Genomic DNA, 25632 nt, shown 5'->3' with positions numbered 1-25632 from the left:
TCCCAAAATGTGTTTGGAAATCTGATAAGTCAGTTCTAAGAGATGGTACTAGCCTGAATTATTCAAGAAAAGTTTCCGTGGCTGAGTCCGTTGGAGGAATCCACTTTTTTCCTACATGATTTCTCAGACCCTTTACTACATTAATGTGCATTGGGAATTTTCCAAAGATTTTTTGTGTGTATGTGGTATGTCTTTTTGTCTGATTTTTTGTGTGTATTTGATTTTTTGTGTCAGTAGGCATACTTTTAATCCATTATCCGCCCCATGCACAAACTAATTTGGATGAGTATATGTCATATAAGCTTTTCTGGAAGGGCTATCTAGGCTTTGAAGAGTTATTGCAATATTATTGCCTCATAAAAGGTCATTAGATTTGCTCTTTCCCAGGCTTTATTTGATGACAATCAGTTCTTTCTGGTATGTGGACTTTGTACACTGGTGTAAGTATGTGTTTTCAAAGTAACATAATGGAAAGAAGTGGCACTCATTGTTTATAGGAATATTAATTCTTTATTGAGAATCAGAAATATTCTGATTTTTACTGAATTCAGAGGTAGTCATGGCCCCGACCAACAAGACTTTATAGTCTTAGACAATTTATATGTTTTAATTTCTTAATTATAGTACAAAAGAAAGTTGCTGAGAAAACTTGTAAAATCATCTTATGCAATATCTATAAAAGGCTATGGAGTAGTTCATATGCAAAAGTATGATAAAACAATTTATGATCAATACAGTACAATATCTGCTTATCAATGATATAATGTAAAAGTCTGTAATGAAGTTAGACTGTCTCCCCAAATTTCTACTTTAGGTGCTGTGAACTTTTTTCTCTTGAACCATAATTTTCTCCCCTTCCACCCAGTCTAAATCAGTCATAAAATAGGCATCAACTGTATTATAACTGTGTAGAATAAGAACCAAATTTCTCAATAAGCAACTTTCCCTGTTACAGTGAGACAATATGCTATGTTCATTTTTCTATATTCCCTAGGAAAAGATATTTCTAATCTAGTGCCAGATATTTTTATTTTCTAAAGATAAAGCTAACCTCTCATATCATTTTAATGCAAAGTTGCTTCTGAAACAAAAACATTGATTCCTTAGATTTTCAGAAATACTGAGAAGAAACTAATGTTTCTAATACCTCCAGTAGCTCAGTTCAATTACTCAGTTGTGTCTGACTCCTTGCGACCCCATGGACTACAGCATGCCAGGCTTTCCTGTCCATCACCAACTACTGGAACTTGTTCAAACTCATGTCCATTGCATCAGTGATGCCATCCAACTATCTCATCCTCTGTCATCCCCTTCTCCTCCTTCAATCTTTCCCAGCATCAGGGTCTTTTCTAATGAGTCAGTTCTTCGCATCAGGTGGCCAGAGTATTGGAGTTTCAGCTTCAGCATCAGTCCTTCCAGTGAAAATTCAGGACTGATTTCCTTCAGGATTGGCTGGTTGAATCTCCTTGTGGTCTTATAATGCTGGTACTTATAATGCTGAGGTTGTGAGTGGGGCTTCCCTGATAACACAGTTGGTAAAAAATCTGCCTGCAATGCGGGAGACCACGGGTCTATCCCTGGGTTGGGAAGATCTGCTGGAGAAGGGAAAAAAGCTATCCACTCCAGTTAATCTGGCCTCGAGAATCAGTCCATGGGGTCGCAAAGAGTTGGACAGGACTGTGTGACCAATAGCTCAAGTCTGTGATAAATTAAGCACTAAAATCAACACCGACACTTATCTGTAGAGACTTTTTTTCTAAAACACTCTCCACCATTTAAATCCATTCATGTTAATATTTATTATAATAAGGAGGTACATGAGAAAAAGCTGTGTAACTTCATGAACGTTTTCTTAAATATTATAAATGGTCATTCTAGCTAGCCAGTGTTTCAGCTTTCAGGCCAATTCTGTTTATTGGTCTTTGATAAGTTATACAGCCTTTAAAATATTTATGCCTCTCAAGTGTTAACTATCCTTCTTCCACCTGGGCAATACCCAATAGTGGCACCGGAGTGTGGCATCTGACACCACTGTGGCTGATGATCACAGAATCACAGTCAAGCAAAGAAACAGAACATTTTACAGGTAGGAAGCTGCACATTGGGTGGGCTGGATCTTGGGGCTCCTGCCTTCTAATTACCATTTTCTTTTATTTTTTTTACATGTGCTATCTTTTCTCCTATCTTGAAAATCTTTGCCATATTGGTTTCTCTTTAAAAGGAGTTATACCTGAACTTAGAGATTCTGAGGAGCATAACCACCAGCCAAGCGGGTGGGGAACAGTAGAAAAGGTGTTATGCAGGGGAATGTGGGGATCTGGTTGGACTGTAGTCAGAATTCCATGGTTGTTTCTCCTTTTGAACAGGTCACTTGATGAGTGGAACATGTAGCTGGGATTCTGCTATACTAAATCCTTGCAGCAAATTTCACTTGCAAGTACAGACAGAGCTGTTGCTACAAAATAAGTACCTCAAACCTGCTTTGAACTAAATTCAGGTTTGGTTTATATTTGGAAATTTTCTAAATGGTTTTGATAAAATATCTTATTTTGAAAACATTATTTCCTTTAGAAAGTTACATTAAGGCTTAAGAACCAAATCAGATCTTGGTTCATGTCCCTTCAAAAATTGCCCTCTTAGAAAAGTTAGAATGCTTAAATGCCTGCTTGAAAATTGTTTACAACTTGATAGAGTCAATGTATGTAATAAACCAAAATAATTTTCTGCAATATTAATATATACTTTCAAGCATATAACAAATTATTGCTTATTTAAATAAAAATATTCAGGTTATTACCAGATTTAAAAGAAGTCTACAAGTTTTACTTTTACATGTATGATCTTGTGCATGTGGAATCAGCCTGGCACAGAAACAGCTCCTAAATGCCCATGTATCTCCCTTTCATTTGTGGGTCTCAAGCGTGTGCCAAGTATGGTATAGTTTTTGTTTCCAGATCGTATAGAACTTTCTATTTAAAATAAGAACTAAAGCAACTCACTTTCCATGACGAATACACGGCACTCAGAAATCTGCTTGCCACAGTTGCTATATTTTTCTGTTTGATAACCGCCCGACCCCCTTAACCTAATTTGTACATAGAATGTTTTAAGAATAGCAGTTTGCTGGATCACTTAGTTCATTTATTCAGTTCTTGCCGTGTGCTAGGATTTGAGAATAAATAAATTTTGCAAACACGTAGACCTTGGTCTCAAAGACCTCACACTCTACCAGAGAAAATCAGCCATGGAAGTAGAAGATCATAATACAGTGTGGTAAGTCCCATAACAGAAGTCACGTGTGTTATTTGGGGAGCAAAGAGGCAGGGTCCTCAGATCAACCGATGGGTTTGTGGGGTGCAGTGAAATTGCGTGAAATGGGACAATGGTCAGCAAAGGTTTCCCAAGGAATTGAAACCTGAACTGAGGTTTCCTTTTTTTTTTTTTAAAGGGAATCATCGATCTTTTAAGTTTTACTTGTTTACTCTTAAGAGACTAGTCTTTATTTCTGTTGTAGTTTCACATCAAGTAAGAAAGACGTGATTTACATAGCATGTCTGCCTTGAAACCTTCACTTTGTACTTTATCACAAAGCACCTTATGAAGCATTATTTTAATATATAATAGTTAAGTTATCCTTATACATAAAACCTGCCATTTTAACCAGTTTGAGTGTACAATTCAATGGTATTAAATACTTTACAACATTGTACAACCATCATCACTATTTTCAGAACTTCCTTAAACAGAAACTCTGCACCCAATAGACAGCCTTAACTGAGTTTCAAAGGTGGAGTGGGAAAGAAAATGAATGGGTCAGAGTGGCACTGGCGGACACAGGGAACACACACGGCATGTTATGTGTGTAGGAACTACACGCAGGTGATTGCTGATGGTCTGAAAGAGACCCCTTTCCCTAGAGCTGCTTGGAGGGTCATTTGAAGAGGAGAAGGCTGGGAGCAAGAGACCAGGAAAGCTGATGCTGTCGTGCAGGTGGGTTATGACGGCCTCAGCCTGGTGGTGGTAGTAGCCGTGAAGAGAATGCAGCATCAATCAACACAAATAACAATCTTTATTGCTATCTGAAATCTTTGTTATTTGATAACATATAAAAGGAATGATTTCACATTTGAATTTGAATAATCATAATTTGAATCCTTTCAAATTCCTTTCATATTGTTATTTGATAACAATCTTTGTTATTTGTTATTGTAAATGAAATGAAAGTCAGTGACTGCCTGAATAGAGGGGATGAAGGAGCAGGAGGAGGTATTAAGGGTGACTTCCAAGTTTTTAGTTTGGTGCTATCAGTCACTGAGAGAATGCAGGAGGAAAAGCAGCTCTGGGGAGAAGAGTATGTACAATTTTTCAACATGATGAGTTTGAGGTATCTGTGGGTCACATCCAGGTAGACGTGTCCAGTGGGCAGTCAGACCTGAGTCTGAAGTCTGGCCTTTGGGGGTCATCAGCATAACCGAGCACTGTGGCATCTGGTTTCAGAAAGGCAGCGACCCTTACTTAACCTATTATTCTGGGGACTCTGTAGACAAATTTGTCATCCCATCAGGTCTGTATTTTCTTGGGCTTCTGGGACAGGATTGCCTATTTTCTCTTACATTTCTTAGAACATTGGCAGAACTTAATATTCCCAGTCCTATATCATTTCCCCCTGTACTGAAAATTATATATGGCACTATCTTTTCACACAGGGCACACATGGCAGCGTCTTGCCTGTATTAATAGAATGCTACATGCTCACTCAGCTGTGTCTGCGACCCTTTGGACTGTAGCCCCGCCAAGCTCCTCTGTCCATGGGATTTTTCAGGCAAGAATACTGGAGTGGATTGCCATTTCCTCCTCCAGGGAGTCTTCCTGACCCATGTATGTAATAGGTAATCAATAAATATTCATCTTCATTGCTTATATTCAAATGGCTGTCTGTACACAAAATTAGTTCTTTATTTTTTTCCCTTGCAGGACCTTTAGCTTCTCAAGTTTAACTTCTTATAAATTTCTAAGACCACTTCGAGATTAAGTGTAAGTGAGCAGTACTTGATGGGCACGTATCTTCCACGTTAAGACAATCATTCCTTTCATTATCGTCATACATTGCTCTTGCAAAATTTGCAAACAAACATTTCTCTTCTTAGGGAAGCATCATGGAGTTTATCCAATCAAGGTCCCACAGAGGGAGTTAAGAGTTGCAGTAACCTGGCATGATTAATCCCTGATTCCAGGTGATGATTGGGGTTGAGTTTCACATTTTGCTTTATTTAAACAATATGTGAAAAAGAGTCACTAAAAATAAGAACAGACTGGGTTTTGTTGCAGCTGAGTGGCCTTCCAGTTCCCTGTAAAGAGGAATCCTGGGACATAAAGGATTTGATTCTGAGATATGATCCGATTGCCCTCTGAATGGAAGTAAAATATCCTTTTTGAGAGCACTGAAGTTGTGGGATTTGGGGGGAATAGTCACCTCTATGAGATGTGGGTCATGTCCAGGGACTGTAACCTGAGAGGAAACAAGAAACAGTTATCTGAGTGATTGCAGATGTTTTGTGGAGCCAGCACGGAAAACTCTGCTACCCACCACTAAAATGAAGCCTTTATGAAACACAGGTAACAACTTGCCAGGTCTCCCCAGGCTAGAGACAGCTTCAGTCCTGCTCGCTGAATGAGTTATCCTATCGATACGGAGTACTGTTGTTAATGCCGTTGCCCAGAATTACAAAGTGAAATAAAGACAGTTCCTTTATCTGGAGATGTCAGAATTCGAAAGCAACCGACTGATTTCTGTCCCCGTCATTTATCATGGATTGCAAAGGCAAAAGAGTTGACTGTTTCTCTTTGTCCCAATCTGTACTTACTATCCTAATTCGGAATCAAGATTATTTATAAGTCAGAAAACTTTTCTCAATTTATTCCATTTTCCTGCAACTGATTTTATATATTTGAGTGCATATATATATATAATGTTACTGCTTCCTTAAAAAGCTTTGATTTTACCTGGTTTTGTCCATGAATCTGAATCTTCAGCTAGATTTAACTTTTTGGTGGAGGAAATGATCAGGAAAATAACGACAAGTGCTAAACTATGGACTGTTATTTACTGCGAAATGCTTTCATTATATATGGTAGAGGGAGAAAAGAATGGAGAATAACATTTATATGACCACTAACTAGCATGTATTTAGTTATTCATTTCAGCTTCCACAGTCTTACCTTCCCCTTTTGTCCTAGAGTTAGTAACTAAAGCTGATTTGTGCTGCATTAGTCTAACTAATTGGAAATCAACGATTCTAACTTTAAATTTTATTATAGTTGATTTACAAGTTTTTAGTTTCAGATGTACAGGAAAGTGAATCTGTTATACGTATACATATTTATCCAAGATGTGGCTTATTTATGGGACCGGACAAAAACAATTTAGATTCACCACAAGAAAAACCCTTTTTTTCATATAATGAAAATGTCACAGTAAATAACAGGGTAAAGGGGGCCATTTTTAGGCAAAGATTCATAGTGAGTTGGGTCTTCCGGGCTCTGTTTGTCTCCTCAGTAGGAGGAGAGACACTCAAGAAAAGGATGAGCCCCTCACTCCAAGTGTGCTGGGCACTTTGGGGTCACCTATGGAGCAGGAGTCTTTAATCCTACAGAGTTTTACGAACTGAAAATCATGCCTTTTTTTATGTCCTAAAGACAAAGTACCTACAAAGCCAGTTTTTATTGCAGAATAAGTGACTGCCTTCTCAGGAATGGCTCTGTATGGAATGTCTGCTATGGCTGGCATTAGACCTACTAAATAAACTAGATATAACTTGACATTCTAGATAAAGCCACATCAAAAAGGAAGAGGCACAATCTGGCCTACTAAATCAGCTACTTATTCATTTAGTTCATTTGCATAAACCCACTTGGCCTCAAACTAAGCCATGGCTCCTTACAGAAGAAAAGCCTTAGAAACAGTCATCTAAATAGAGTTAAAATCTGGAATTTTACTTGCATTGATTGAAAAACTCACCATCATCTGCTTATGAGAAGGCTGCAAAAATATGTGTCACTTAATATACTGGTAAACTTTGTGGATCAAATTTTAACTGTGATGAATTCTAAGGAATTTGTGTCCTAATCAGTTTTTTAATAGAATAAATTATGGTTCATGGAGTAGGTGTTAAACTGGTATTTCATGAACCTTGGAAGAACTTTGACTATGTTGGTTGTTGTTATAGGGTTTGTTCTGTTTTTTATCACGAGAAATGTGATTTGGCTTCTATTTTAAAAATTTCCAGTTGGGGAAAAAAACATGATTTTGAGTTTGTTTTTACTATTGCCACCTTACCTACTCCCTCTGACAGATGCAGATCTGACATTGACTTTTTATTCTGTCTTGATGTATCTCCTTTTACACATTCCAGACGTATTTTAGATTCTTTCTAGGTGAGTAAATATTGAGTTCTATAGTATTTTAATAACAGTAACTAGCATTGTATACTTACCTCTATTACATAGGATCCAGGCAAGAGGAGGAGGTAATACTCTCCAAATTTGTTGGTTCTGTAGGGGCAGATATGTTTTCTGTCTTGGACTTCTACAGTTACATTGGATAATGGAGTCTCATTCTGATCAAAAACTCGGCCCTTTACACCTGCAAGACAAAAAAAGAATTAAGTGTTAATACCACATTTTATGGCATAAGAAAAAAATTCTTATAATTGTTTAAGAAAAATAAGTCCAATATTTATTAGCTATCTTGAGTTAATAGAGTATTTGAGAAGGGATGGTAAACTTAAAAAAAAAATTGAGATATAATAAAAATATATTAGCTTTAGGTATACAACATGGCTAAATATATGTATGAACTGTGAAATATCCACCAAACTATGCTCAGTTAGCATAGTTATACTTTTTTCTTGTGATGATAACTTTTCTTATCAAATTTCAAGTAGATACAATACAGTATTAACTATATTTACCACGCTGTACACTGCCTCCCCAGGACTTATTTAAACATACCACATTTTCTGTATCTATTTATCCATTTGATTAAGTTGCTTCCATTTCTTTTGGATAAATACCCTTAAGTAGAATTACTGGATCATATAGTAGTTCTATTTCTAGTTTTTCTTAGAAGATCCATACTGTTTCCGGAGTGCTGCACCAACTTACATTCCTATCAGTGGTGCAGAAGGGCTCTCTCTTCTCTACATCCTTGCCAACACTTGTTACTTCTTGTCTTTTGACAACAGCCGTTCTAACAGGGGTAAGGTGATATCTCTTATTTGTCTTTAACTTTTGACATATTCATTACAATATGTCTTGATGTGGGTCTCTTTTGGTTTATCTTATTTGGAATTTTCCAGGCTTCCTTGATCTGGATGTCTGCTTCCTTCTAGGAAGTTCCAGGTTAGGGAAGTTTTCAACCTTTTTTCCCTTCAAGTAATTTTTCTCTTTCTCCACCTTCTGGGACCCCTATAATGTAAATGTTGGTCTGCGTGATGTTGTCCCATAAGTTCTTTAAGCCGTCTTCACTCTTTTTCATTCTTTTTCTTTTTGCTGCTCTAATAGGACAATGGAATTCATCCAGTCTTTGGATTTACTTACCTTTCTCCTGTCTCATCTAGTGTGTTGTTGAACCCCTCTACTGTATTTTTCAGCTCCATGACTTCTATTTGGTACTTTCTTATATTTTCTTTCTGTTGAAATTATTTTGTTCATGAACAGTTCTGCTGAACTCAGCATCTTTATGACCACTATTTTGAACTCTTTATCATGTACATCACTCACCTCTATTTCATTAAACTCTTTTCTGGGGTTTTATCTGGCTCTTTGATTTGGAATGTAGTTCTCTGTGCTGACCCTGTGTTGGTTTATATGTGTTAGGTAAAAACAACCATCACTCCCAGTCTTGAAGGAGTGGGTTCATGTAAGAGATGAACTGACTATTCAACCCTGCCCCAGCTCTGGGTTTTCTCTCAAATCTTTGTGATCACCCAAGCTGCTTACTTTAGTCTTAATGACTCCAGTAGTTGAGAGTGTGCCAAGACCTGTTAGTGCCTCAAAGGGGAATATTTTGCACAAAGGTTCAGGTGTCCTGGAAGCAAACCCTCAGACAGCAGCTTTGAAGGTATACAAATATGTCTCTTTCAGGGGAAGACTGGAAGATGAGTGTTTCTGCCTGTTGCCTTTGCACTGAGCCCTGGAGTAACAGCCAGTTAAGAACCATTTCTTTGTTTGATATCATCTCTTTGAACTCTGTGAGAATCAGGCTATCAAAGAAAGTGTCCTCTGGGTCGTAGCCACAAAAGCCAAGGGGCTAGATGGGTATACAAGCTCCTTTCTTGAAGACATTGGTGACCAGGGGTAGGACACAAGCTGGGAGTGAAGACGGTGCCCAGTGACATCTAGAGATGATTGGAATCAGCCACTAGGTGTATATTTAATTAGAAGCCTGCTCCTTAGGCCACGACTATGAAGATACACTAACAGTCCTCTTTCACCAAAAGACTTTTTTCTTTTCTTTAACTGCTGCCTCTCCGCTGTGTCCTGGGTATAGCTGGTTAAGAACTCCTTTTCCTTTTGTTACAGTCCTGTGGGATCCATGCACACAAGCCCTGCTGGTCAAACAGAACCAGGAAATGAAGGGGTGGCCCCTGGGCGGCCACTCTAGAAAACAGTGCACCAAACAAGCGTACAAACTCCTTTCCAGGAGACACGGGGATCCTGGAGGGAGGTGAAGGGACAGGGCAAAGAAGACAGCCTCTGTCTTTGGAGAGTATTTCAGCTGACCGCTAGATATGTGTTGAGTAAAATGACTGCCCCTGAGGCTGAAGCTTTCAGACAGGCAAATAGGCTGCTTTCACAGGAACACTGGGCACTCTTCCATCAGCTGCCTTAGCACTAGGTCTTGGGGGTGGCCGGGTAAGTCCATGTGATTCCTTTAACAACCGTTTCTCAGTCTGCTGTAGCTTTGTGGGTCTCATGGACGCATGCCCTCTCATTTTCAAAGCTATATGTTTCAAGAGTCTCTGGAAGGGACCAGTCCTGCTGACACCTGGACTTTAGCCCAGTGAGACTGGTATTGAACTTCTGACCTTGAGAACTGCACATTTAAATTCACTGTGATTAGAGAGGAGACCAGATGATGGAGTAGAAGGACAAGAGCTCACCTCTTATGGAAACACCACTGACAAAAAAAAAAAAAACAAACAAAACTGGAATCTACCAAAAGAGATGCCCTACCTTCAAAGAAAAAGAAGAAGCCACGACGAGACAGTAGGTGGGAGGTAAAATCGCGATAAAACCAAATCCCATACATGCTGGGTGGGTGACCCATAGGCTGGAAAATAATTATACCACAGAAGTTCTATAGGATTGAAAGTTCTGAGCTCCATATCAGGCACCCCAGCCTGGGAGTTGGGCAATGGGGAGAGTCGTCGCTAGAGAACCTAGCTTTCAAGGCCAGTGGGGTTTGATAGCAGGAATTCCACAAAACTAGGGGAAACAAAATTCCATTATTGGCGGGCACACACAGGGTCTCATATGCACCAGGACCCAGGAAAAAAGCCAAGACCTCATAATCGGCTGGGCCAGACTTACCTGCTAGTATTGGAGGGTCTGCCGTGGAGGTGGGGGTGATGGCTGTGGCTCACTTCGGGGACAGGGACACTGGCAGTGGTAGTTCTGGGGCGTTTTCATTGGCACAGCCCTCTGGAAGGCTGCCATTTTCTCACCAAGACTTGTCTCCACCCAAAAGCCTGTAGGCGCCAATGCTGGGAAGCCTCAGGCCAAATAATCAAAAGGGTAGGAATACAGCCTCACCCATCAGCAGACAGACTGTTTAATGTCTTCTTGAGCACACAGCTGCCCACTAACCACACCCCCTGACACAGCCCTGCCCACCAGTGGGATAAAACCCATCTCCACCCACCAATGGGCAAAAATCAGTCCCTCACACCCGGAAACCTGTACAAGCCTCTTAAACAGCCTCATCTACCAGGAGGCCAACAGCAGAAGCAAGAAGAACTACAACCCTGCAGCCTGTTGAATGGAAGCTGCAATCACAGAAAGTCAGACAAAATGGCAGAGAATTACGTCCCAGATGAATGAACAAGATAAAATGCCAGGACAAAAGCTAATTGAAGGGGAGATAGGCAATCTACCTGAAAAAGAATTTGGAGTAATGATAGAAAAGATAATCCAAGATCTCAGAAAAAGAGCGGAGGCATAGATTGAGAAGATACAAGAAATGTTCAACAAAAACCTAGAACTAGAGAACAAAGAGATAAAAATCACTGAGATGAAGTATCTTAGAAGGAATCAGTGGAGTAACAGGCAGAAGAATGGATGAGTAAGCCAGAAGGCAGAATGGTGGACATAGACTGTTGTAAGAGACAAAGGACACTACACAATGATCAAGGAATCAATCTGAGACGATATGACAATTGTAAACATGTAGGCACCCAGCATAGGACCACCTCAATATATACGGAAAATACCAACAGCTGTAAAAGGAGAAATTGACAGTAACAGTAGGGGACTTTAATACCCCACTTTCATCACTGAACAGATCAGTTAGAGAATCAATAAGGAAACATAGGCCTTAAATGATACATTAGACCAAGGTGTATTCTTGACACCTTGAAATTTCAAGAATCCAGTTAATCAAAGGCCATATATATTTTAAGACTCCTCTCATTTTAAATCCTATTTTCCCATCTCAGTTTGTCTACTTCATAGACAAGTCATGTTATCTTAATGACATAAATGAGAAGAGGCCACAATGATAAAAGTTATTAAATTCCATATTTCCTTCTCATTTTTTTCAATGTAGTCAAATGTAAACCTCCACTTTGATTTTTTTCCTCTTTTGCATTTAAAAAATATAGGTTCCATTTATACTTATTCCTACTAGAGCTGACCTTTGAACAATGCTAGTGTTAGGGACATCGACCCTCCACACAGTTGAAAATCCACATATAGCTTTATGGTTGGCTCTCTCAGCACTGGCAGAGTCCACCAACCATGAACTGGGTATTACTAGAGTACATATTTAGTGAAAAAACAAAACCAGTCCCCCACCCCACCCCACGCATATAAGTGTATTCATGCAGTTCATACATGTGTTGTTCAAGGGTTATATGTATCCTTTTGGTCTTCAGGTAGTACTCAACTGTTAAACATCAGTCATAATTTAGTAACCTGACTCTGTATTTATTCATTGAATTTCAGTGGCATTCTTTTTTTGAAGAGAGATTTCCATTATGTCCCTAGTCACTAAACATTCCCAAGCCTCAATTCCATCACCTATAAAATGGGCATAATATGTATATACCTTCCAGGATTGTCATGAAGATCAAATACAAGAGGAGGCTCAACAAATATTAATCCGTTTCTTAATCCTTCTCTTATTTGGATAAGAAAGATGATACAAAGGAATAGAAAGACCACAGCTATGTAAGTTTGAAGTTGAATAGATATACATAAGTTGCTGGGACCTCAATTCAACTTTGTTCCTCAAGAGCAAAATATATGAGGAAAGAAGCTATGCTTAGATCTTCCTTCCTTAGGCCTCTGAACTAGCTTATATCTTCCTACCACTTAGAAAATCTTGCATTTATGCAAGACAGCTTGTGGTACCGGCAGTACGTGTGTTGGCATCTTTTGTATTTTTCATCTTCTTCAAAACCAAAAAAAAAAAAAAACCATACCCCAAAACTCATAGAAAAGTAAGCTATCTTTGAAATTGACTTTACACCATCGTTTAACATCTAAGATAATGCTAGAATAAGACTCAGGATGTTTGAAACTATCACAACATTGTTGATTGACTATACTCCAATATGAAAAAGTTTAAAAAGATTTAGGATGCAAGGCAGAAGATACCAAGAAAAACATTCCATGGTACTTTAAAAAAATCAGCAAACAGTAATCAAAACAGCATGGTACTGGCACAAAAACAGATATATAGATCAATGGAACAGAATTGAGAGCCCAACCAACCTATGGTCAACTTTGACAAAGGAGACAAAAGAAATACACAATGGAGAAAACACAGTCTCTTTAGCAACTGGTGTAGGGAAAGCTGGACAGCCGCATGCAAATTAATGAAGTTAAAACACACACCATACACAGAAATAAACTCAAATTGCTTAAAGACTTAAAAACATGACGCTATAAAACTCCTAGAAGAGAACATAGGCAAAACATTCTCTGATGTAAATCATAGCAGTTTTCTTAGGTTTCCTAAAGCAATAGAAATAAAAACAAAAACAAATGGGACCTAATCAGACTCACCAGTTTTTGCACAGCAAGGGAAATCATAAACAAAATGAAAAGACAACCTATAGCCTGGGAGAAAACATTTACAAATGATGCAACTGACAAGGGATTAATCTTCAGAACACATAAACAGTGGGGCTTCCCTTGTAGCTCAGTTGGTAAAAAATCTGCCTGCAATGCAGGAGACCTGTGTTCAATTCCTGGGTCGGGAAGATCCCCTGGAGAAGGAAATGGCAACCCACTCCAGTTTTCTTGCCTGGAGAATCCCATAGACAGAGGAGCCTGGCAGGCTACAGTCCATAGGGTCGCGAGAGTCGGACACGACCTAGTGACTAAGCCTCCTATATAAATAGCTCATACAACTCAAAAAGATTTAAAAAATGGGCAGAACTAGACAATTCTCCAAAGAAGACATACAGATGGCCAACAGGCATAAAAAAGAGGCTCAACATCGCTAATTACTAGAGAAATGCAAATCAACAGTACAATTAGACACCATCTCACCCTGGTTAAAATGGCCATTATTAAAAAGTCTACAAATAACAAATGCTGGAGAGGGTATGGCGAAAAGGAAGCCTGCCTACGGTGTTGTAGGAATGTAAGTTGGTGCAGTCTCTATGGAAAACAGTATGCAGATGCTTCAAAAAACTGCAAACAGTATAGCTACATGATCCAGCAGTCTCACTCCTGGGCATACGTCCAGACAAAACTATAATTCAAAAAGATACATGTACCCATATGTTAACAGGACTGTTCACAAAGGTCAAGACACGAATGTCCTTTGGCAGATGAATGGATAAAGAAGATGTTGTATATACATACGGACCACAGACAGAGAGAACAGTCTTGTGGTTGTCAAGGGGGAGGGGGGTGGGAGAGGGATGTTTGGGGGTTTGGGATTAGCAGATGCAAGCTGTATAGAGTGGATAAACAACAAGGTCCTACAGGGAACTATATTCAATATCCGGTGATAAATCAGAAAGGAATATGAAAAAAATATAAAACTATGTGTTATATATACACATGTAAAACTGAGTCACTTTGCTATACAGCAGAAATTAAGACATTGTAAATCAATTATACTTCAAATAAAAAAATGGTTAGCATTTCCTTCTTGGCTGGAAATGGTTGTTATGCTTTAACAGAACAGATCTGAATTTTTTGACAGCCTATGAACAGTGTTTTTGAATGACCTTAGATACCCACACAGCCCCCCTATATAATCTGTGAAACTGAAGAAAGATTTCCAGGGACCTATGGTCTGCCTATCCTCAAGTACGGGGAAACGAACAGTAATTTGGATTCAGGTCAGTTGCTAAAGTCTTCATATTTGAGTTTGACTTTCATTCAATGTCCTCTAAAGATTAAAAAGATTCATTTCTGTCTATCCCTTACCCAAACCTAGAGACAGTAGTTCAAGTTGGGAATATCTGAATATCACTCTGTTACTGAACAAACATAGACCATGCTTAACTGCAGAATTTCTATTAGAGGATAGCCCCATACCACCAGCCAAATGTAAGCTATCTTTGGATCTTATATGTCTTTTCAATATTCTGTCCAGGCACCACCAAACTTTTCACTTATAAGTGATTGTTTTACCAAAAGAGATGATTTATTTCTATATGTTAAAATTGAAAACAAAAGACCAGTAGATCCAAAGATTTACAGATAACAGCACTATGACATCAGGAGAACAAAATGCAAAATTTTGAAAAATGTTCATGTAATAGGCAAAGGAGAATGAAATTTGAGACTTAAATTTTGTGGCCACATCTGGAAATGAGGGGGATAAATAAATGTACATCCCTTGGGGATGTATCAGGCTCCGTGGATGAAAAGCACATTCTGGGCGAGAACTGGCCAGAGTGCAGTCTGAGCTGGTGGTTTTCCCATGTCCCCACCTGATGAGCACAGATGTCACTGACTTTGGATCCCATGACAGACGCGTTATCTGTGTCTCTCAGGCTTCTGGCACTCAGTACATACCAGATTCTCTCGGGCCCAGGGTGCTGTGGGCCATCCCCTAACCTCTGGGTTCAGCTCTGCTCTAAGGAGTTCGGGGAAGAGGATAGCAGCAGATAATGTCATGTCTTGCTCATCTTTACTTCTCCCCAAAGAGGGACCATTTGGGACATTCCAGGTCCCTAGAATTCAGACTTGCCTTAATGTCTGCCTTACCCTCATCTCAGCCTGAGCCTGGTCAACCCTCTTAAGCTTGACAACACAGCAACAAAGAGCGTGAGTTTAGACTGAGGTTGGAGGTGAGATTTAATTGAAAGAATGATCAATCAGACCCTTAGAATAAGCTGGGGTGAGGCAAGGCATATGCTGCTGGTCCCAGCTATCAGTTGACTAAAAACAGTCAAGGCAAGTGACTTGCAAGGTTTCACACCGGCAGATAACAGAACAGCTTAGGCTTCCTCAACACTTGTCACCATAGGCTGGTTTCATAGAAGACATTTTTTCTACAGACCAGGGGTGGAGAGATGGTTTTGGTATGAGTCAAGCACATTACATTTACTGTGCACTTTATTTCCATTATCACTGCATCAGCTCCACCTCAGATCATCAGGCACTAGAGGCTGGGGACCCCTGCTCTAGACTAGGTCCTTCCATTAGAGCAAGAGGCCTTTCCTTCCCAGACAAGGACCACTTACCAGAGTCTTTGACCCACCTGGAAATCTCAGATATTAGCATCATAGCAAGTGGTGAAACTGAACCAATGGAGTGATGCACCTTGACAAACCGCAATAATTTTCTTAAACCAGAGCAATAATGGTAAAGAAATGTTTGCTTCCATTATCCACAAACATACTCTTTGGCTTCCCATCGGGCACCAATATGGAGAGAACCTCTGTATCAGATAACAGTAACCATGCTATAATCAGTATTTTGAAATAGGGATTCATTATTAAATTAGGGAGGAAAAAAACCCCAAAAAACAATCCTGTCTTAAACCACAAGGGGGCAGTGTTGATGTGTTAATGTACAGATGTGTTAATATACATTAATACGTACGATTTAAGTGAACTGTGTGCCTCTGATTATAGGGACACGCAGATAGATGAATATTCTTTATAAAATCTAGTTAAATGGAATTGTAAATGCTTTAAATTAATAACAACAATGCTTAGGCCATAATTTGTATGTCATTTAACAGTTTACAAAGCTCCTTCACTGACAATATTATTTCAGCATGATATTTCAGAGCCCGCCTTAACTCAGTGCCCAGGAGTACCATAACTTTTGCAGCTAGTCTGAAGTTCATCGAGTGTATTTTGTGTTCCGTTGCCCTCCCAGTTTTATTCTTCTGAAGGCGGAATTTTTAGAGTTTACACTAAAAGATTGGTATAGGTAGAAGCTACAGCAAAAGTAGAAATGTGCCTCATGAAGAAAGTCAAAAGGAGAAACATCAGAACAGAGTCTGGTGACATAATGAAAAAGGAAAAAGACCCAATAATAAGCTCAATAAAAATTATTAAGATCCTGGTAAAAGTTACACTAAGATGCTGGTAATACTACAGTTTATAATATTCCCCCATCAACCTACTCCATTGATGTCTCAGTCAGTTAGATGCAGTCCTGCCAATTCAAAAATAATATTTCTGGGAACTTCCTGGGTGGTCCAGTGGCTAAGATTCTGTGCTGCCAATGCAGGGGGCCTGGGTTCAATCCCTGGTCAGAAACCAGATCCCACATGCTGCACATAAGAGTTCGCATGCCAAAACTAAAGATCCTGCATGCCACAACTAAGACCTGGTACAGCCAAATAAATAAGAATAAATATTAAAAAAATACACAATTTTCCTGTACTTTGTTTTGGGGTGGCAAGAAGTTGGGGGTCAAGTATGAAAGGGGGAAGGAATATCCATGTTCGGGATGTATGGCCAAAGGAAGCTTCTAATTGTCCCTGCACTCAGCCCTGTACCCCTCAACTACCCCATCTCTTTGCAGAGGTGGGAAGCTTTGGTGTGAAGCACGCAGAAAATCCAGGAATTCTGCAATTATGCAATAGGTCCATGATGAAAACTTCTTCAACACACACACTCTCCACTTTGGCTTCACATGGTAGCATAACCGTTACTCCAATTCTTGATGCCTTGCTTCCCCCAACTGTTCTGAATGGAGAACAATAACACGGGCAATGCAGAAGAGCCTTCCACACCCTGCCCAAGGTTCCACCATCACCACAAGCGATGTGCTATTCCCGTGCAATGGTTTTCAAAGAGTAGTCCCTGGACCTGCAGTGTCTGCATCACCAGGGAAGATGTCAATCATTCCAGACCCACTAAATCAGAAACTCTGAGGATGGCCTGGCAAGCCATGTTTTAACAAACTCTGCTGGTGAGTCTGTTGCACATGTCTGAGGATGATGCTCTTCTCACACTGTCTGCTCATCTCTCATAAAGGTCGGACAGGCCTCAAAAAAACAGGCTGCAAAGACTCCCAGTACCTGCTCATTTGGCACAGTTGAGAGGTGGGAGGGGTTGAAGCTAATGGTGCTAGGTCACCACCCCAGTTCTAGAAGAAAATGTAAAATGGCACGTCCAACAATCTCTGGGTCTGTGGTATTAAATGGCAAATGACAAGCAAACTTGGCTTCTTTCTAAACGGGTGATGATGTAACAGAGTGACAGCCTGTTTTATCGATCTTTTGCCAGATTTCCAGGTCATTCAACTTGTAAAATTATAAGTACTCTGGATTTTACACCCCCATATTAAAGTAACACACACCATGCTTTCTCTTATATGAGCTGATGGGTGCTGCATTTTTCACATGCTACAGATGCTCATGCAGAGAGAATTCTGAACCATTAGTTTTGGTACTAAAAATGAGGCTGAACCCAGAAAACAGAACTAGGGGCTTGCATTTTCTCAACGCAAAGGTTTTGCCAGATGCTATATTTTATGTTAATAGGAATTAATAAGAAAATCTTACAAACCTATGTGCACCTGTTTTATATATTCAATCAGCGAGTCTTTGTTATCCTTCCAGAAACTTGGAAGCTTCTCCTTGCGAGGATATTTACAGCATGACAGCTCCAATGTAATTTCAAAACACTGGGCCCAGATGTAGTTGTAATCTTGCATTCCACCTAAACACAAACATATTTAAGATTTTTAAAAAGTATGAAGTTGGAATGAAGTCAAGTATCACATACCTTAGAGACAGGTGAATTAGACAGTTACAATGACAGTACATGTAAACAGGAAAAGATGAATTTGACATATTGGCATGTACAATTACAGCTTGACATTTTATTATCCAGACATGACCAAGCAATCCTAAATATTCCCATATGGGTAACTGAATCAGAGCTGACTGATGTTCATCTATGCATCCAGATTAACTGAGGAGTAAGGGAAGGGTCCTTTTTAAAAATCACAACTATGAAAAGGATTCTTCATATTACATTTCTTTCCTAAATTACATTTTAAACAGGGAGAAACTAGAGTGAAATTTCTTTTAAAATATTTCTACAAGCCTTTCATAAATACATTTATTCTGTAAAAACAAGTATACGCTAGCATGTGAGATGAGTGCAATTGTGTGGTAGTTTGAACATTCTTCGGCATTGCCTTTCTTTGGTATTGGAAGAAAACTGACCTTTTCCAGTCCTGTGGCCACTGCTGAGTTTTCAAAATTTGCTGGCATATTGAGTGCAGCACTTTCACAGCATCATCTTTTAGGATTTGAAACAGCTCAGCTGGAATTCCATCACCTGCGCTAGCTTTGTTCATAGTGGTGCTTCCTAAGGCCCAACTTGACTTCACATTCCAGGATGTCTGGCTCTAGGTGAGTGATCACACCATTGTGATTATCTGGGTCATGAAGATCTTTTTTGTACAGTTCTTCTGTGTATTCTTGCCACCTCTTATTAATATCTTCTGCTTCTGTTAGGTCCAAATCATTTCTGTCCTTTATTGTGCTCATCTTTGCATGAAATGTTCCCTTGGTATCTCTAATTTTCTTGAAGAGATCTCTAGACTTTCCCATTCTATTGTTTTTCTCTCTTTCTTTGCACTGATCCCTGAGGAAGGCTTTCTTATCTCTCCTTGCTATTCTTTGGAACTCTGCATTCAAATGGGTATATCTTTCCTTTTCTCCTTTGCCTTTTGCTTCTCTTTTCTTAGCTATTTGTAAGGCCTTGTCAGACGACCATTTTGCCTTTTTGCATTTCTTTTTCTTGGAGATGGTCTTGATCCCTGCCTCCTGTACAATGTCATGAACCTCTGTCCATAGTTCTTCAGGCACTCTGTCTATCAGATCTAATCCCTTGAATTTATTTGTCACTCTCACTGTATAGTCGTAAGGGATTTGATTTAGGTCATATTTGATTAGGTCATACCTGAATGGTCTAGTGGTTTTCCCTACTTTCTTCAATTTAACTCTGAATTTGGCAATAAGGAATTCATGACTGCACAACTGCGCTCATCTCACATGCTAGCAAAGTAATGCTCAAAATTCTCCAAGCCAGGCTTCAATAGTACGTGAACTGTGAACTTTCAGATATTCAAGCTGGATTTAGAAAAGGCAGAGGAACCAACATCTGGTGGATCATTGAAAAAGCAAGAGAGTTCCAGAAAAACATCTACTTTTACTTTACTGACTATGCCCAGCCTTCGACTGTGTGGATCACAACAAATTGTAGAAAATTCTTAAAGAGATAGGAATACCAGACCACCTGACCTGCCTCCTGAGAAATCTGTATGCAGGTCAAGAAGCAACAGTTAAATTGGACATGGAACAACAAACTGGTTCCAAATTGGGAAAGGAGTACATCAAGGCTGTATATTGTCACCCTGCTTATTTAACTTATATGCAGAGTACATCATGCGAAATGCCAGGCTGGATGAAGCACAAGCTGGAATCAAGATTGCCGGAAGAAATATCAATAACCTCGGATATGCAGATAACACCACCCTTATGGCAGAAAGCGAAGAAGAACTAAAGAGCCTCTTGATGAAAGTGAAAGAGGAGAGTGAACAAGTTGGCTTAAAACTCAACCTTCAGAAAACTAAGATAATGACATCTGGTCCCATCACTTGATGGCAAATAGAAGGGGAAACAATGGAAACAGTGAGAAGCTTTATTTTGGGGGGCTCCCAAATCACTACAGATGGTGACTGCAGCCATGAAATTAAAAGATGCTTGCTCCTTGGAAGAAAAGTTATGACCAACCTAGACAGCATGTTAAAAAGCAGAAAGCAGAGACAGTACTTTGCTAACAAAGGTCTGTCTAGTCAAAGCTATGGTTTTTCCAGTAGTGATGTATGGATGTGAGAGTTGGACCATAAAGAAAGCTGAGCACCAAAGAATTGATGCTTTTGAACTGTGGTGTTGGAGAAAACTCTTGAGAGTCCCTTGAACTGCAAGATCAAACCAGTTAATCCTAAAGGAAATCAGCTCTGAATATTCATTGGAAGGACTGATGCTGAAGCTGAAACTCTAGTACTTTGGCTACCTGATGCGAAGAACTAGACTGATTTGAAAAGACCTTGATGCTGGGAAAGATTGATGGTAGGAGGAGAAGGGGATGACAGAAGATGAGGTGGTTAGATGGCATCACTGACTTGGTGGACATGAGTTTGAGCAAGCTCCAGGAGTTGGTGATAGACAGGGAAGCCTGGTGTGCTGCAGTCCATGGGGTCTGACACGACTGAGCGACTGAAGTAATGCATTTGGAGGAAAAATAGCCAATGTTTACTGAGTGTTCACTGTTGCTAGGTACTGTTTGAAGGACGTCACTATCAGCTCTAACCCTTACAGTAATTATCACCTGTATTTTACAGATGAGAAACTTAATTACACGTGGTAGGTCATGTACCCAGGGATTCTTGCTGGTGAATGGCTGAAACCAGAGCAAATGCCACCTTCCACCATCACATCGCACTATGTCTGTGGATGACACACATGGTGCCAGCTGGACTCTTGGGGAGCAGGGGAAGACCCAGACCCCTGCTGCTTCTGGGATTGCCACTGCCCATGCTCACTTTCTAGTTCTCACCTCTCAACACCCTATTTTCAAATGGTTATACTTTATATTTTCTAAGATGCAAAACTTCTATTTTAAAATCTCTGAATTGGGAAACATCTTAAATTTGATGGTTGAAAAGCATCATTGTGTTATTAGTTCAGCTGGAAACTTTTTTCTTTCTTGTTGGGACATATTTTACAATCGCTGGCATCTTAGATTTGATGAAATATGGTATCTTTGAATGAACTAGTCTCTGCCAGATTTTAATTCGTTATACTTGATATTTGCCTAGTGAAATAAGTTTTCTCCAGTCCATGAGAGTATTTGGGAAGTAATGAAGTAAATATTTATGCTCAGAAAATGGTCAAAATATTTCATAACTATTAAGTAATACCTATGTAGGTCCCTGGAGAAGGAAATGGCAACTCACTCCAGTATTCTCGCCTGGAGAATCCCATGGACAGGGGAGCCTGCAGTCCACAGGGTTGCAAAGAGTCGGACAGGACTGAAGCGTCTTAGCATGCATGCACGCATGTAGGTCCCAGTTTTATCCAGGGAGAATTACTCTTTTCTTCCTTTTCCATCACTTACAAATTTTGCATTTCTAAGCTCATTTTCACCAAGAAATAGAAGCGAAAAAAAGGAAGAGAGAAATGAAACAGAACAAAAGCCCTTGACTGGATGACTGTCTCAGGTAGAAAGAACCTAAATGGCAAAACAGGCGTGGAAAGCATGCGGGATAGAGAATGCCCCCTGTGGAGAGTGAGTGCCGCTCTGGATAAGGCCAGTCAGGCCCGGCCAACAGAGGCACACTGGGGACAGCTCACCACAGCAAAACGAGGTCCCTGGTCCCTCTCCCGCACATCTGGCTCTGTCTTGGGAAGTCACACTGAGAGCGCACGGGCAGGCCTCCGGGCAGGCCGGCTCCCTCCCTCCCGGTGCGATGTCCCCTGGGTGGGGTGGGGAGGGGAGCCTGTCTCTCGGATGCAGGAGGGAAGTCTGGGGTACTGTGGCATCTGGCTGACCCTGCTGCCTTCCAGCCGTCGTCCAGGCGTATCTATGTCCCCTGGAAAGCTGGCAGGAACCCGCCCAGATATAAGCCCCGGCCACGGCGACGAGTGAGGAAGTGGCCCGTGTGTGGGAACGCAGACTGGCCGGCTGCTGGCCGGACCTGCAGGCCAGCCTGAGAGGCGGCACTTCTCCCCGAGGTGGCGGAAACCTGGTCCCCGCCCTTGGTCTCCCCCTCACCCTTCCATCCCCGGTCCCTCCTGTTCTCTTTGAGTCTCCAGACTAGGACCATGACACCCGTGGGCTTCTGCTGATAGTCTTCCTTCTGACAAGAACGTCCCCTCCGCCACGTTCCCTCCATGGCAAACTCCTCACTCCCTCCCTCGCCTGGCTATCCTGTTCCGAGGGAGCAAGACTAGAGGGCTCTTCTGTTCGGTCTGCAAAGTGGCTTGAAAAATCAGGAGACTTCAGGGAAACACCCGTCTAGCTTCACAGACTGGAAGCTCTGGCAATACCGTCCCCACCGTTGCGTGGCGATAACTACCTGGCTGTAAGGAGCAGCTTTACTTCCCGGTGGCTGAGATGGTAAAGAACCTGCCTGCCACTGCAGGAGACATAGGCAAGCGGGTTCGATCCCCGGGTCGGGAAGATCCCCTGGAGAAGGAAATGGCAACTCACTCCAGTGCTCTTGCCAGGAGAATCCCATGGACAGAGGAGCCTGGGGGGCTACAGGCCTTGGGGTCGCAAGGAGTTGGACACGACTGGGTGACTAACACACAAGTTGCAACTGCCCCCACGGGATGAGACGTAAGAATTACATTTCTGCAAGGCCTTCACTACCTCCTGCTGTGTTTCGGCTTTACACCCCTGTGGCACACTGTCCCTTTTCTAAATCTCTGTTCTTATCCATATGACACTGCCATCACAATTAACTCAGATGGTGCTCTTCTCTCTTAAACTTGGGCTTAAGATCTGTGTCCTGCTCATCTTTCTTGGCACAGTTCCCGGTTCCAAAGTAAATGCTAAACAAGCGTCTGAACTCAGGCAACTTTGGCAGTAGGGAACATGTCTGAGCATCTCTCAAACGGTCGTCCCCCTCCTGGCTCCGTGCTATTAGCTGACAGAGACACTGTGCCTGACGAACTTCTGGCAGCTGCTGGGGTCAACAAAGGCCAGCTGGCATCTCTGGGTAAAGACAACCGGAAGAAGAGTAGAACGAAGAGAAACTCACCTTTCAGTGGATACCAGGAGTACCCATTTATAATTCCATTAGAAAACCCTGTTTTAATTCTACATGAATTCCTTTTCATGTCAGGATTCCGCGAAGCATAGGTGTTTGCAAGATATTGAAAAACATCATCATCGGGGGTTAAGCTCCGAGAGTATAATGTTCCAGTGGCTGCACATGGAAGACAGACCAGGACCTTTCAGTTGATGTAGTGGACGTATACGGTATATTAGCCCCTGCACCATCAAATCCCACGCAAAGGCTCCAATTTCCTAGAGCTACTTCCATGAATTTCCTCTACCCACTTCCACTTTCCTCCACCCACTTCCATGAATGCTTCTCTCTACTCTTCTTCCCAGTTTTTGATGGACATAACAGAAGGGATATCACAGAAAATAACCACATACATGTCCAAACTCCTCCTCAATCAGCTTAAAAGTTAAATACCTTCTTAGTCATTCTTGTTGATTCCAGGAGATCAGTAAACTTTCCTTAGGTACTGTAGGGATTAAATGAAGTCACTAGAATATTTTAACTCCTTGGTACATACCTCATCCCACAGTTTTAAGAGGAGTCAGGAATTATTATTTATGTGATTAGGTTTTTTTTTTTCCAGCCATGTTGTCTCTTGTGTGCTAATCTAAATTACAATTTTACTATTTCACTGATGAATGTCAAGTAATCCCATTTTTCATTGTCAGTTCAGACACCTTACCCGTCTACTGTTTATAAATTGTAGGAAGGATAGCTCAGAGTCGAGAGAATGAGGCTTTTTCCACCCCTGCCAGAAAAATTAAGTAGGGAGGAGAAGAGTGCATCCCATTCAGAGGTGGACAGTTTGCAGCCTCCCTCTGGATTTAATGCAAGAGCAGGCCCGCGTGTGCTTACCTGGAACACCGTTATCAAACGGATAGCTGGCTACAAGGGCACCGCCATGGAGGTTTGCAGAGAGGACGAAGGTCTCTGTATTCAGCCACTTCATGACTGCCACAGTCTCAGGCTGCCTTGGTACCTCATTAAACTCAAAAGCATCAGGGAAATTTCTGTTCAGGTCATAGAAGTTACTATTATCCCTTTAAAAGAAAAGTTTTAAGGTTTACTGTTGGTATATGAGGGAGCAAATTCCTGTAGAGTATAGACCTTTGCTCTGGGCTCCAGCTGTTTTTCCAGATATGAATACAGAGGTGGTAGATGGTTGCCAGAGAAGGCAATGGCTCCCCACTCCAGTGCTCTTGCCTGGAAAATCCCATGGATGGAGGAGACTGCTGGGCTGTGGTCCATGGGGTTGCTAAGAGTCTGACACGACTGAGCAACTTCAATTTAACTTTTCATTTTTCACTTTCATGCATTGGAGAAGGAAATGGCAACCCACTCCAGTGTTCTTGCCTGGAGAATCCCAGGGACGGGAGCCTGGTGGGCTGCCGTCTATAGGGTCGCGTAGAGTCGGACACGACTGAAGCGGCTTAGCAGCAGCAGCGGCAGCAGATGGGTGCCTTCTCAGCCTCCGACGAATTGCTCTTGGTACTCATGCACCATGCTGTTCCCTCCTGTGTGACCTGTTCTTGCCAGTGGGACAGGAGCGATTAGGAGGTAAACAGAGGCTGGATAAGTGTGTGTGTTTCGGGGCTTTTGCTCTTGGGACACTCCCATTTGGAACCCTGAGACCCCAATGCTAGCTACATCAAGGGGCCACATGAAGGAATGAGGGACCCAGGTGAGAGCCAGAACTGAAACTCAAGACACAGGGTCCCAGACAGACCCCCGCAGAGGTCCCAGTCATCGTGCCATAGAGATGGACCCTGCTCTGCCCAAATTCCCAACTTACAGAGTGGAGAGTAAATAAAAAGGTGGCTGTTTCCTCAATTCGGGGACAGTGGGTTCCACAGCAATTGTTATCAGAAATAATAGGAGCAGGCTATTTTATGCAGATATATTTCTGAAAAGTTGCTTGGCTATGTTTGTCATAGTTGTTTAATCACTAAGTCCTGTCGGACTCTGTGACCCCATGGACTGTAGCCTGCCAGGCTTCTCTATCCATGGGATCTCCCAGGCAAGAATATTGGACTGGGTTGCCATTTCCTTCTCCAGGGAATCTTCCTGACACAGGGATCAAACTTGTGTCTCTGGCTTGGCAGATGG

General features: G+C 41.2%; 1 protein-coding gene across 5 annotated transcripts in view; it reads right to left on the bottom strand.

Annotated features, from left to right (window-relative positions):
* Positions 1–476: 476 nt before the first annotated feature.
* Positions 477–25632, bottom strand: part of CPM (carboxypeptidase M) — a 71896-nt gene continuing 46740 nt past the window's right edge. For all 5 annotated transcript variants that reach the window (XM_065934662.1, XM_065934664.1, XM_065934661.1 and 2 more), the window contains exons 5-9: positions 24382–24566; positions 23497–23664; positions 18222–18374; positions 7494–7642; positions 477–5509 (exon numbers count right to left, since the gene is read on the bottom strand). In XM_065934662.1, coding sequence (XP_065790734.1) covers positions 5267–5509; positions 7494–7642; positions 18222–18374; positions 23497–23664; positions 24382–24566 — 898 coding nt within the window. In that variant the 3' untranslated portion in view covers positions 477–5266. The remainder of the gene's footprint in view (positions 5510–7493; positions 7643–18221; positions 18375–23496; positions 23665–24381; positions 24567–25632) is intronic.

This window comes from Muntiacus reevesi, chromosome 4, assembly GCF_963930625.1.
Source record: "Muntiacus reevesi chromosome 4, mMunRee1.1, whole genome shotgun sequence".
Lineage (NCBI taxonomy): Eukaryota > Metazoa > Chordata > Mammalia > Artiodactyla > Cervidae > Muntiacus > Muntiacus reevesi.
The sequence above is the reverse complement of the archived record's forward strand: the minus strand, read 5'-3'. Positions and strand labels throughout refer to the sequence as shown.